Source organism: Pseudorca crassidens, chromosome 14 (genome assembly GCF_039906515.1).
Source record: "Pseudorca crassidens isolate mPseCra1 chromosome 14, mPseCra1.hap1, whole genome shotgun sequence".
NCBI classification, from domain to species: domain Eukaryota; kingdom Metazoa; phylum Chordata; class Mammalia; order Artiodactyla; family Delphinidae; genus Pseudorca; species Pseudorca crassidens.
Window position 1 is genome coordinate 72046123 of NC_090309.1, and position 14517 is coordinate 72060639.

Sequence of the window (14517 nt, forward strand, 5' to 3'; positions counted from 1 at the left end):
AGGGGAGGGAGGAAGCAATCTTGATAATCAAGGAGGTCTTCTCTATAGAGGTGATGTTTAAGGTAAGTGAGAAGTGAAGTATGAACAGAAACCAATCAAACAAAGTCATTCAGTCAACAAATATTTATTCAGCATCTGTATCTGCCAGGGTCTGTTGTAGGGGATGGTTACATAACCACAAATCAGACAGATGGCATCCCCACCCTCAAAAAGCTGACATTCTAGTGAGGGGAACAACAATGAACACATTTTTTAAATATGGTAAACTTAGATACTAAAAAAATACTATGACAAACATAAACTAAGATAAACATGATAGTGCCTAAAGGACTGGGGTGGCTTTAGTTTGTCATCATGCAGGGCCTCTCTCAGAGGCTAACAATGAACTGAGATTGAATGAGAGAAGGCAGCAACACTAAGATCTGATAAAAAGCATTCCAAGCAGAAGGAACAGGTGAATAACAAGGGCCCACAGATGGGAATATGCTTGGCATGTTCAGGAGAGGAAAAAATGACCACAGTGGCTGGAGCAAAGCTGGTAAGAGATGAGGTCAGAAGGGGCAGTAGCCAGAAACTGGAGTTTTCAAATTCATTTCTGTTGAAATGGGAAGCCTCTGGAATGGAGTGGTACTTCAGAATGCTTAGTCTAGCTACACTTGGGTGGGTTAAGGGGGATCTACAGGGTATGTACAAAGGTCCTAAACTGGAGAAGAGCTTGCCATGTTCATGGAATTGAAAGGAGATCAGCTGTGGGGAGAGACTATATATACAGGGAGCATAAAAGGAGGTCAGAACAGCGGGCAGGGGACCACTCTGTAAACTGTGGAAAGGAGTTTGGATTTGGAATTTCGGCTTTCATTCGAAATGCAAAGGAAAGTCAAAATGGTTATAAATAGGGGAAGGAATGACAACCATGATCATATTTATATTTGAAAAAGGTTACTAAGGCTGTTACCTGGGAAAAGTACTGGAAGAAGGCAAAGGGGAAGTAAGGACCTGTTAGAATATTAAAAGCCTACTGCAATGGTCCAAAGAATAGGTAATGGTGGCTTGAACTAGGGGGTAACAACGGAGACATCAGATTGTATTTGGATTCTAGACATATTTTAGAGACAGAATCAACAAGACTTGCTAAATTGGATGTTGGGGTTAAGGGAATGGGAAAACTCAAAGACGGCTCCCGTGTATCCGGCACTTTATGTCGGTAAATGTTTAATTTCTCTACAATATGATACTAACTGGTTTCTGGTAACTGTGCTGACGTTAAAATCTGCTGCTGGTACAAGATACAAATGTTGACAGTGGCAAACATTTCTGACCCCCCCCGCCAAAAAAAAACCCCAAAAATAACAAAAAAGAAAAAAACCGAAAGAAAAGGCAGACTTAAAGTAACTCACTATGACTGTTTTCCTGGCAGGACCCACTACTCTACGGAAAATGTAGATAGCAAAAGACACTTCGGTAGAAATTTTCTAGAGATCTGGGATTTTAAAAACCATAGCTAGCTGCTTCTCTATCAGCCAAACAAGCTAATTTCAGGCCCACATACATGTGTGCCTTGGACAGGTGAGACCCTTATGCAACAGTTAAACTAAAAGATTCCTAGAAAGAAATGAGTGAAGACCATTCGAGTAAGAAAAATAAGACAAAGCTTTAGCACAGACTAAAGAAAGTTTCCAAAATTAATATTCAATCACAGAACAATTTTTCATGCTGAAACAAGAACCTGAATATATTCATTCAAACTAAAGAGAGATAAAAATCACTGTGCTTTTTAGTAGCAACTGGAAGCAAAGTACTGAAGTTGAGAATAGCATTTTGAATTTTGGTATCATCATAAGTTAATAGTAATGGGGTTTTTCCTCCTAAAAGCTTTCTGCAGCATATCCCAGCAGATCTCTTAACCTGGAGCTACATGACTTTTTTTCTCCCTGGAATATTAACATGCATATCAACTCAAGCAAAGAAAACAAAATCAGCTGGCCTAATGCTAACCTCTTGAAAACTATTAATCACAAATTTTAACCAGTCACTCATTCCTAATCTTTACAAGAAAATGGATATTTAAAATTAAAAGCAGGGCTTCCCTGGTGGCGCAGTGGCTAAGAATCTGCCTGCCAGTGCGGGGAACGCGGGTTCGAGCACTGGTCCGGGAAGATCCCACATACCGCGGAGCAACTAAGCCCGTGCACCACAATTACTGAACCTGCGCTCTAGAGCCCGCGAGCCACAGCTACTGAGCCTGCATGCCTAGAGCCCATGCTCCACAAAAAGAGAAGCCACCGCAGTGAGAAGCTCGCACACCAGAAAAAAGAGCAGCCCCCGCTCGCCACAACTAGAGAAAGCCCGCATGCAGCGACGAAGACCCAATGTAGCCAAAAATAAATAAATAAAAATTAATTAAAAAAAAAAAAAGCAGGGCTTCCCTGGTGGTGCAGTGGTTGAGAGTCCGCCTGCCAATGCAGGGGACACGGGTTCGTGCCCCGGTCCGGGAAGATCCCACATGCCGCAGAGTGGCTGGGCCCGTGAGCCATGGCCGCTGAGCGTGAGCGTCCGGAGTCTGTGCTCCGCAACGGGAGAGGCCAAAACAGTGAGAGGCCCGCGTACCACAAAAAAAAAAAAAAAAAAAAAAGCAGTCAATTGTATACATGAAAACCTAAACTACATCAAATTTTCCTTCTAAAGTGTTATAAACTCTAAATTATAAATGTTGCCATTTCTCTGCTATACTTGATTTTATAGGTACACTAGAAATCTTTTCTAGATTAATCTTGAAGGCTACACTGGAGGACTTCTTATTTCAAAAGAGCACCTTCTGAGGAAGGCTCTCTTTAAAAACAAGCATTACGTGTTACTCTTTACTTCTGAAAGCTACAGAAACTAAAATGGTAAGAGGAGGGAAAAATGTTTAAAGCCACAGGTCAAGAAACAGAAGGGAGAGTCTGTGGAGGACAGAGTGTAGGAGGAGGAACAGGACATATTCAGTAGGGCAAAGGTTTTATATACTGTATAAAGAAAAATATGTCTTAAAAATATTGCTTTGTATGCTCCTGTTTCTGTTATATACACACACATATACATGTATATTGAGTCACAGAGTCACAATGTAAAATGTATCTTACCTACTGTCAAAAAAGTTTGAGAATTATTGGCTTAAATAATAATTGTATCCCCTATACAGAGGGGATACAGTTAAGAAGAGAGCCAATCAGTCTGGCAAGGCCTAGGAGGGCGCTTGAAACACAAATGTTATGTAGGGACAAGGTCGGAATAAGACGTGAGGGGCTGGTTGAAATTCAGAATAAGTAATTGACACCCTTTCCCTTGAGATCACTTTAATTATAATGAAATAGAATATGAGGCATTTTTCATTTGCTGGGTTATTTCCCAGTTAAAGAAAAGAAAAAATCAATGATCATCAAGTGGGTTGTGCTTCAAAGAGAATCATTAAATTTAAGAAATGCTTTAAAATGTCTAGATTTTATTTAAATTTGTATTAAATTTTAAAGATGTTATAAAGATTGTACTTCTAATTACATGGTCAGGTAATGAAGACATTCTGGTTAGACATACTGGACTTCTAATTATACCTAACTTTTTGAAACTGTCTTTTGGATTCTGGGACATTGTTCTCTCCTAATTCTCCTTTCTAACTCTCCAACTATGGGTTTGCAACTTCCTTTGCTAACTTGTTCCTCTGCTCAAAAATGTTACCATTCTTAGGGTTCTAGCCTCAACATGGGAGATCCCCAAATAATAATACCTACGATTTCTTGAACATTAATTATGCACTGGAGACTGCTCTAAGTGCCTTACATGTATCACTAATCCTCATAACCACTCTACGATATGTCCAATTACAGTAAAACCAAAGATTAACATGAATTCATATTTAACACAACTGTTGACTGGCAATGAAGAAAGAAAAACGATAGTTACTGAAAAGAGCAGCAAAATCAATTGACAAACCACTATTTATAGGAGGCAGTATAGCAATTAAGAATGTCACTCTCAACCCTACATTCTGAGCATGTAATGCATCCCAGCTCTGCTATTTACGTGCTGTATGACCTTGGTTAAATTATTTCAAAATGCCTCCATTTCATTATCTATAAAATAGGAATAACCCAAGAGAAAAGAAAGCATTTGCCTATACAAAGATCTGTAGCAGCTTTACGGTGAATAAACAAGTTGTGATTTATCTTAACAATGGAAAACTACTTAGCAATAAAAAGTAATGAACTTATTGATACACATAAAATCATTGATAGTTTTCAAAATAACTACGCTGAGTAAAGAAGCCAGACCCCTCCCCTCAAAAAAGACAAAGAAAAATAACACATTACATGACTGCATTTGTATACAGTACTAGAAAATGGAAACAGGTCTATAGTGACAGAAAGCAGAAAGGTGGTTGCCTGGGGACTGGGGATAGGAAGGCAAGATTACAAAGAGGCTTAAGGAAACTTCTGAGGTGATGAATATGTTCATTATCTTGACTGTGGTGATGGTTTCACAGATTTATATATATGTCAAAGCTTACCAATCTGTATACTTTAAATATGTGTAGTTTATCGTGTGCCAGTTATACCTCAATAAGGCTGTTCAGGAAAATTTTTTTAAAAAAGGAATAATATATCTCTCACAGGGTCATTGTGATCACTTAATATTCACTGAAAAATGCTGCTATTATAATTTTAAAGTCTATGATTCATACCTGAATACAAATTTAAAGAATTTTATTGTGCTTCTACGGGGCAAATCCTATACAAACTAATGAAAATAATAATGCCTATAAAAAGTTATAAACACATTAAGTACATTTTTAGCTTAAAGACTCTCCAAACAACAAAAAGATTATATTAATTTTTTTATAGTGTTTCTGAGCAAAGTATTGTGCTAAAGGCATTACCTAGATTATTTCATGTAATCCTTATAACAATCTTTTGAGATAGGTGATATTATCTCCATTTTACATATGAAGATATAAAGGCCTCACAGTGATATGTAACTTACCCAAGTTCATACTGTAAGTAGAAAAGGTAAAACACTCAAGCCAGATCTCACGGACTCCGAAGTCCATGGCAACAATTTTTTTTTACATCACTGAAAGAAGGTCACCTGACTACTGGCTTAGAATGGGAAGTTTCCTAGAATTTAAACAGTTGACAAGGAAGGATTTCACTGCCTAACCTTCAGGAAGTTAACATTCTACTACATAAAGTGAATAAATTAGCATTACTTACCATATCTGTAGCTTGATCTTCTTTCCTTGCAATTCAACTGTTTTGATCTTAAAGTCTATTCCTACAACATAGAAAAAAAAAGGTAAATTGTATCTATGGCTCTGAACATGGCTATACTAAAATTAATTGGTGTAAAAACATACTTTCAAAATTTGTTTGTTTGGTTCTGGAAATTTACTATGTATGCAATTCTGAGCAAAAGTGTCCAACTGTAAACCTCTGTGATATAAGATCCAAGACAGTAGAAGAAATAGTTATATACAGAGATTTTACAATTAGGAAATTAAAAAAATATTTTTTAATATCTAATATTTTAATGCAAAAGAATAAAAAGATGTTTCCTATTAGCAAAAAACATACCCTTCACTAGCTTCCAGAAAAGAATACTACCAGGGGTAAAGAGGGTCGTTTCATAATGATGAACAGGTCAATGAATTTAGAAAGTGTAAAAGTACTAGATGTTTATGCATCTAGTAACACAGTGTGTCACAGTACATGAAGCAAAAGTATTATAGGTTCCCCAGGATCTGTCTGCTCTTTAACTAACTAAAATCTTCAATTTGGCCCTTTCAGTTTGTTTCCCATACCCAATTAAAATAAAAAAAGAGGGCCATTTGTCTGACACTTACAAACCTCAGACTATGTCTACAGCCCATATTTTTGTTTCTCTAGGAATTACTGAGAAAATCGTCCTAAAATGATCTGGTTGTCAAGAACAACTCTGAACAGGACTGAACAATCCCAGTTAGGCATAGAATTTGTTAATTAATCTTAATGACAAACCTGACAACCAATACTATTTCAGAAAACTTTCCTGAATAGAAGTGAAATTAGGACAGTCTGAAAGCTCTAAACCCTTTGTGATGGAAACCAGGTAACACTGGAAAACTTCCAAGAATTTAGACTGTTTTAAGCCATCCACCTAACTGTTCAAGACAGAAACCTCATCCTAGACTCCATGATTTTCCCTCTCCATCTCATGTTGTCTATCCTCAAAATAATTAGCAGCAGTTGAAGCAGTTCTTCATTCTTTTCTGCACAAAAACTCTGCTAGTGTTCCTACCTCTCCGGCCACTCATCAATCTTCATTACTGGTTTCTCCTCACCTAACTTTTCTAAAAATTGGAGTGAACGTCTTTTCCCTGATTTTATGGCTTTAAATTCCATGTACACACTGGCAACTCTCAAATTTTATATCATAGCCCAGACTGCTCCCCTTAACTCCAAACTTAAGATACCCAACTGCTTACTGGCTATCTCCAAATCTAATCTTTCACAAAGACTAAAAGCAAAAGTCCCTAAAATAGTCCATAAGGTCTTACACATTCTGCCCACCTCCCCCCTGTTCACTCTGACCTCAGCATTTTCTATATCATCTTTTTAAAAAAAATATTTACTTATTTATTTATTTTTTAAATTTTGGCTGCACTGGGCCTTCACTGAGGCATGCGAGATCTTTAGTTGCAGCATGTGGGCTCCTCAGTTGTGGCAGGCGGCATGCATGCAAGATCTAGTTACCCGACCAGGGATCAAACCTGGGCTCCCTGCATTGGGAGCATGGAGTCTTACCCACTGGACAACCAGGGGAGTCCCAGCCATCTTCTATATCATCTTACTCTGATCTCGCTAACGGTACTGGCTTCCACAAGTTGTTCCACACACAGGTCAGGCAGATTCCCACCTCAAGGTCTCTGTATATACTGTTCTCCCATCCTGGAATACTTTCTTCTCCATCAGAGCTCCTTCCCCTAGCTAACATATCCTAAGCTGCAACTTTTCCTCATGTCCCTTACCCCATGTCCATTATCTGTTAATACTCCTTCAACCCTATTCCTTACTTTTTAATCTTTAACATTCCTTAAATATACTGTATATATTTACTTTTTCTTTTTCTTTTTCTGCCTCCCTTTGCCAAATATAAGATCCAACAAGGGTAGGGATTTTTATCTGTTCAATTCTATTAAATTCCCAGCACCTAGAGCTATGCCTGACATATAAGCAGGCATTCAAGAAATCACTGTTGAATAAACAGATAAATGACATTTTCTAGAGAAAATAAAAGGGTCCCTGAGAAAAGACACAGATGCTTCACCTTTAGGGTGAAACTCACCACTTGACAAGCTCCACACTTGCCTGCTTAGCTTCCAGTCAGCTTTTTAGAGTTTCAGGCAAAAGCATGAAGGACAAAGTTCCAACGAGATATCAAAATAAAAAAGCAAAAACAAACAAAAAAGGAAACCTGGAGGAAACAGGGGCAATACAGAGGAAAAGATATAGTTCTTTTTATCTTCTCAGAACAAGATGGGGGGGTGGGGGGAAGAAACAGTAATCTGAACTAGAAAACTCCTGGAAATTAAAAAGGCAGAAATAATATACTCAACAGAAAGGCTGTAAGGGAAAATTAAGATCTCTCAAAAAATACAACAAAATGACAAAGAATGGAATGTATGTGAGATATGATAAGTCAAAAGATCATACCAGGAGATCTGACATCTAACTCATAAGTTCAAGAAAGAACAGAGAAAATGACACACAGAAAATAGTAATCTAAAAATTATGCAAGAAAACTTAACAGAATCAAAGGAATCTATTTTAGACTGAAAGACTCACCTAGTGCCTAGCATAATGAATAAAATAAGATCTATACCGAATTATATCATCACGAAATTTCAGGGCTGAAGATAAATTTCAGGAATAAAGATAATATTATAAAAGCTTGCAGAGAAACAAACCAGGCCATATTAAACAATCAAGAATAACAACTCTGAACTACTCAACGGCAACACTAGAATCCAGGATACAAAAAGTTCTCGGGGGCTTCCCTGGTGGCACAGTGGTTGAGAGTCCGCCTGCCGATGCAGGGGACACGGGTTCGTGCCCCAGTCCGGGAAGATCCCACATGCCGCGGAGCGGCTAGGCCCGTGAGCCATGGCCATGGAGCCTGCGCGTCCGGAGCCTGTGCTCCGCGACAGGAGAGGCCACAATAGTGAGAGGCCCACGTACTGCAAAAAAGAAAAAAAAAAAAAGTATTCTCGGGCTTCCCTGGTGGCGCAGTGGTTAAGAATCCGCCTGCCAACGCAGGGGACATGGGTTCGAGCCCTGGTCCGGGAAGACCCCACATGCCATGGAGCAACTAAGCCCGTGCGCCACAACTACTGAGCCCGCACGCCTAGAGCCAGTGCTCCACAACGAGAGAAGCCACTGCAATGAGAAGCCCGTGAACTGCAACAAAGAGTAGCCCCTGCTCACTGCAACTAGAGAAAGCCTGCACGCAGCAACGAAGACCCAATGCAGCCAAAAATAAATTAATTTAAAAAAAAAGTATTCCCAACCTATATCCAGCCAAAATCAAATAAGAGTAAAAAAAAGGCATTTCTAAAGATGAAAGATCTCAAAATATTTAGCTCTCGTGCATCTTTTCTAAGACAGCTACTAGGAGAGACTGCTTTACCAAGAATAGGAAGAAAAAGAATCCCGCAAAGAGAGTGATATAGGGAATTCCCTGGTGGTCCAGTGGTTAGGACTTGGTGGTTTCACTGCCGTAGCCTAGGTTCAATCCCTGGTCGGGAAACTAAGATCCCGCAAGCCATGCAGCACACTCCTCCACCCCCCAAAAAAGAGTGATGTAAAGGGCAGTTCAAACTGGCCTAGAGAAGCAACCAGTTCAGGAGAGAATGAGGAAAGAAAACAACAGGACAGAATAAAATGCAGAGAAAGTGCCAAGAGGTATGCCTCCTAAGAGAAGGAGGGGATGAAATGGTATTAATGGAATTTAAATGAAAAGAAGAGTTCAGAAGGTCTGGCAATTCTGTTGTAGAGTTTGGGATAAAGTATGAATAGTGCCTTGAAATCTAAGCATATGTAACAATGAAGGGACTGTAAACTCAGTAAAAACAGAAAACTGTCCAAGAAAGGAAATGCAATTATAGTACACTACTTGGTTTAGCAGTTAACAAAACGTGTTATAACTATTTGAGAAGATGAAGGGAGAGGAACCAAGAATGCCTCATGGTATTAAGAGTATTCCAATTCTCATCTTCCGTAACAACAAGAGGAAATTTCTCAAATTAGTCTTTTTAAAAGTTAAATACATATGACTAGGGAATATGGGGTTGAGTATCAGAAGTAAAGGCCAAAAAATGTTTGGGAAAGGTAACACACAAGTGAGCATGGGGCAAGGATTTATTGTTGCTGCTGCTGTTGTCATAGGCCTTAAAGTACTAACTTCTAAAACTCTGTAGTTATTACATTAATAGAAACAAAAATTAGGTTAATAGAGGAGGAGGTATGTTTACAAATGTTCTCTCCACTACACAAACACTCCGACTTGATCACCTAACTTCTAGCATGGCCCCAAGCCACCCCTACAGTCTCATTCCTTCCAGCCTTTTTTCTATAGTCACTCTCAAAAACAACTTTTACAACTGTGCACTTTTCCCAAGTAAATACCTTAGTCACTCCAGCACGCACTTTCCACACCCTCAAACATAGGTTGGAAAAACCTATATTTAAGATAGAGTAGAAAAGTTGTTTTTTGTTTTTTTTTAATACCCGTTGCGGAGCACAGGCTCCGTACATGCAGGCTCAGCGGCCATGGCTCACGGGCCCAGCCGCTCCGCGGCATGTGGGATCTTCCCGGACCGGGGCATGAACCCGTGTCCCCTGCATCGGCAGGTGGACTCTCAACCACTGCGCCATCAGGGAAGCCCTAGAAAACTTTTTGATACAAGTTAAAGATTAGGGCAAAATCAATAACTCAGCTGCCAAGAGAAGCTAGGAAAACCTATCACCCTTTAAGATTCTGCCAGGAAGAATCAGATTCTCCTGCAACACTATCATTTGTTAAATTACCACAGACTAGAGCAAAATCATAGGGTTTGATCCAACCAGCGATTCTTTTCCAGCTTTTGCTTACGTAAAAATATACTAGAGGAAATCCCCACTTTTTACAGATTCCTGGGACCCAGTTCAAACAAGTATTTCAATTTACCACAGTCTAATTCGTTTATCAATTTTCAGTTGCTCAGGAAAGTGAGAAACAATATCAGGCAAAACATTTGCCTTAATGATGTTGCACCATCCAGTGGCAAGAAAAGTAACTGCAACTTCTAGTCATTATAAATATCAGTTTTCCAAAACTTGGCTTCTGATGACACATCAATAGTAATTAATGCAGGCAGAAACAACCTATATAATAAACTCCAGATAACCGAAGTTCAACAACGTATAGCTAAATGATCTATATCTGTGGTTTTTAACAGGTGAAAATCAAGTGTTTTCACCACACCAGGAGAGGAAATAGGAATCGCATACCTACAATCCTTTGAATGTAGCTTAGTCTGAAATTTAAAAGACCTAGTCCTAGCTCTGTCATTAACAGCACAAATTTTGAAAAGGCCATTTTCCATAATGGACATCTCTATATGGATGTGAAAATGGAGAATGCAAAAAAGTTCCCTCTAAAGATCCTTTCATTTAATAGTAATAGCTTAGTAAACACTTTGAGAATTTACAATGTGCCAGGTACTGTTTTAAGCCCTTTGCATAGATAACTCATTAAGTCATCAGAACAATCCTAGTCCATACTATTATTTCTATTCTACAAATGATGAGTGAAATAAAAACCAATAGCAGCAGCAAAAGAAAAATCAATTAACACTAATATTCACTGGATAATTAAATATTGTAAGCATTTCACATATACTATCTCATTTAATATTAACAAAAATCCTCTGAGAAAGTACTAATATGCCTATTTTATTTTACTTTGGCCGTGCCACACAGCTTGCAGGATCTTAGTCAGATCAAGGATCACACCCAGGCCCCGGCAATGAGAGTGCCAAGGCCTAACCACTGGATCGCCAGGGAATTCCCCTAATATGCCTATTTTATAGAAGACAAAATATACAATAATTTACTTAAGGTCACAGAATTAATAGGTGGCAAAAACCAGGACTCAATTTCATGTCTGTTTGATTGCAGACCATACATGCTCTTAGCCTATTTTCTACTGAGGTAAAATTCACATAAAATTTACCATTTTAAAGTGAACAATTCAGTATATTCGCAATATTGTACAACCAGCACCTCTATCCAGTTCCAAAACATTTTCATCATCTCAAAAGGAAACTCCATACCCATTAGTCAGTGGCTTTCCATTTCCCCTCCCACCACTCCCCTGGAAACCACCAGTCTGCATTCTGTCTCTATAGATTTACCTATTTTGGATATTTCATATAAATGAAAGCATGTAACATGTGACCTTTTGTGTCTGGCTTCTTTCACCTAGCATAATGTTTTCAAGGTCCATCCACGTTGTAGCATGTATCGGTCAGTACCTCATTCCATTTTATGACTGAATAATATTCCATCATATGTATATACACCATTATCTGCTTATCCACTCATCTGTTGACGGACATTTCGGCTGTTTTCACCTTTTGGCCTTGGTAAAGTGTTGCTATGAATATGCATGTATATGTGTTTATATGAGTACCTGTTTTTAATTCTTTGGGGTATATACAAGAAGTGGAATTGCTGGGTCATATGGTAATTTTGTTTAACTTTTTGAGGAACCACTGTTTTCCACAGCAGCTGCACCATTTACATTTCCACTAGCAATGTATGAGGGTTCAATTTTTCTACACATCCTAACCAATGCTTATTATTTTCCTTTTTATAAGTCATTCTAGGGGGTGCATATGAAGTGGCGCCTCACTGTAGTTTTGATTTGCATTTCCCTAATGACTACTGATACTAAACATCAGTTCATGTGCTTGTTGACCATTTGTATACCTTCTCTGGAGAAATGTCTATTCAAGTCCTTTGCCCTTTTTTTTTTTTTGCGGTATGCGGGCCTCTCACTGTTGTGGCCTCTCCCATTGCGGAGCACAGGCTCCGGACGCACAGGCTCAGCAGCCATGGCCCACGGGCCCAGCCGCTTCGCGGCATGTGGGATCTTCCCAGACCGGGGCACAAACCCGTGTCCCCTGCATTGGCAGGTGGACTCTCAACCACTGCGCCACCAGGGAAGCCCCCTTTGCCCATTTTTAAATCAAGTTATCTTTTTGTTGTTGAATTGTAAGAGTTCTTTATATCTTCTGGAAAACAGAGTCATATCACAAATATGGTTTGCAAATATTTCCTCCATTCTATAGGCTGTCTTCACTTTCTTAATTACCTTTGATGCATCAAAGTTTTTAATTTTGATGAAGTCCAATTAAATGATCTGTTTTTTTCTTTTGCTGCATGCCATTAACTACTGATTTTAATTTTTGAAATGTATGAGACAGGATAAGTTCCTGGGAACTGAGAAATTACTGACAAAACCAAAGCTAACTTCAACTCTTCCAACTACATCCTAAGATGTAATAAAGAGATAACACAAGCATTTCTAGTGCAATGTAATATATATGTCTATATATGTATTATCTACAAGCTATTTCACATTATAGTAATGTGTGTTACAGAAGAATAAACCACACTTACTATATACTTGACACTAAATGAAGCAGACAAAAGCCTCTGTTGACGGGATTTACATTCCAGGGAGAGAAGACAAAAAAAAATAAAATACGTGAGGAGAGTGTTTCAGGCAGAGGAAACAATAAGTGCGTAGGGTCTGAGGTAGAAATATGCTTGGCATGTTCAGGAAAGATAAGTAGGAGTTTGGGTACAGTGATAACGAGTCTTCTGATCCATGAACATGGTAGATGAACATGGTTCATCATCCATGAACATGAACATGATCTCTGTTTATTTGGGTCTTCTTTAAGTTCTCTCAACAGTATTTTGTAGTTTTCAGTGCCTAGGTCTTGCACATATTTTGTTAAATTTATCCCTACTTCATTTTGTGGATAATACCGTAAATGGTAATTTCAAGTTTTATTTTCCAATTGTTTTTTTTTTTTGCTAAATATAGAATACAATTTATTTTTGTATTGACCTTGTATCCTGCAACCTTGCTACATTCACTTATTAATTACAGTTGCTCTTTTTTTTTGGGGGGGGTGATGGTGGCTTAGAATTTCAATGTATATAATCAGGTAGTCTGTATAAAGGCACTTCCATATCATCTTCCTTTTCAACCTCTATGACTTGCTTCTTTCCCTTGCCTTATTGTACTAGTTAGGACCTCTAATACATTGTTGTTTTGTACTTGATCCTCAAAAGAGAAAGCTTAGACTGAAAGTTTCACCATTAAAGTATTGTGTTAACTGTACATCATTTAGTTGGTTGAGGAAATGTCCTGTTCCTAGTTTGGTGAGGTATCATGATGCAAAATGAGGTTGCATTTTGTCAAAGGGTTTTCTATACGTATTAAAGATGTTCATGATTTTTCTTCTTTATTCCAGTAAGGTGGATAATTAAAATTGATTTTGAATGTGAAGTCAACATTGGATTCCTGAAATAAATCTCACTTGGTTGTGACATATTATTCATTTTATAAGTTCCTGGAATTGATTTGCAAGTTAGATAAGAGTTCTTATATACATGTTCATGAAAGACATGTCAATGATCATTTGGAATAGGTCTTATCTTTATATGGTTTTAGTATCCAAGATAAAGCTGGTCCCATAAATGATTTGGAAGTGTGCCCTCCTCCTATATTTATTGAAGTAGTTTAAGATTGGTATTTTCTCCCTTAAACATTAGATAAAATGCATCAGTGGTGGCACAGTGGTTGAGAGTCTGCCTGCCGATGCAGGGGACACGGGTTCGTGCCCCGGTCCGGGAAGATCCCACATGCCGTGGAGCGGCTGGGCCCGTGAGCCATGGCCGCTGAGCCTGTGTGTCCGGAGCCTGTGCTCCGCAACGGGAGAGGCCACAACAGTGAGAGGCCCACGTACCGCAAAAAAAAAAAAAAAAAAAAAAAAAAAAAATGCACCAGTGAAGCCACCTGGGCCTTGAGGCTTCTTTCAGAGAATTTTAAACTAAGATTCAGTTTCTTTTTATTTCTTTACTATTTTAATTTTTTTAAAATTTTTTGGCCACACTGCACAGTATGTGGGTTCTTAGTTCCTGGACCAGAGATCAAACCCGTGTCCCCTGCAGTGAAAGCGCTGAGTCTTAACCACTGGACCGCCAGGTAAGTCCCTCAATTTCTTTAATATATGTCTACTTAATCAATTACTAAAGAGGAATGTTGAAACATCCAGCTATGTAATTGTACATTGTCTATTTCTCCTTCCAATTCTGTCAGGTTTTGCTTCAGGTATTTTGAAACTATTAGGTATATAAATATGATAAATTGACAACTTTATTGTTCTGA

The 14517-nt window shown here is 38.5% G+C and overlaps 1 protein-coding gene across 1 annotated transcript in view; it reads right to left on the reverse strand.

Annotated features, from left to right (window-relative positions):
- Positions 1–14517, reverse strand: part of RAB10 (RAB10, member RAS oncogene family) — a 75452-nt gene that overhangs the window by 19444 nt on the left and 41491 nt on the right. Inside the window, exon 2 of the mRNA XM_067703532.1 lies at positions 5247–5307. Within this exon, the coding sequence (XP_067559633.1) occupies positions 5247–5307 (61 nt within the window). The remainder of the gene's footprint in view (positions 1–5246; positions 5308–14517) is intronic.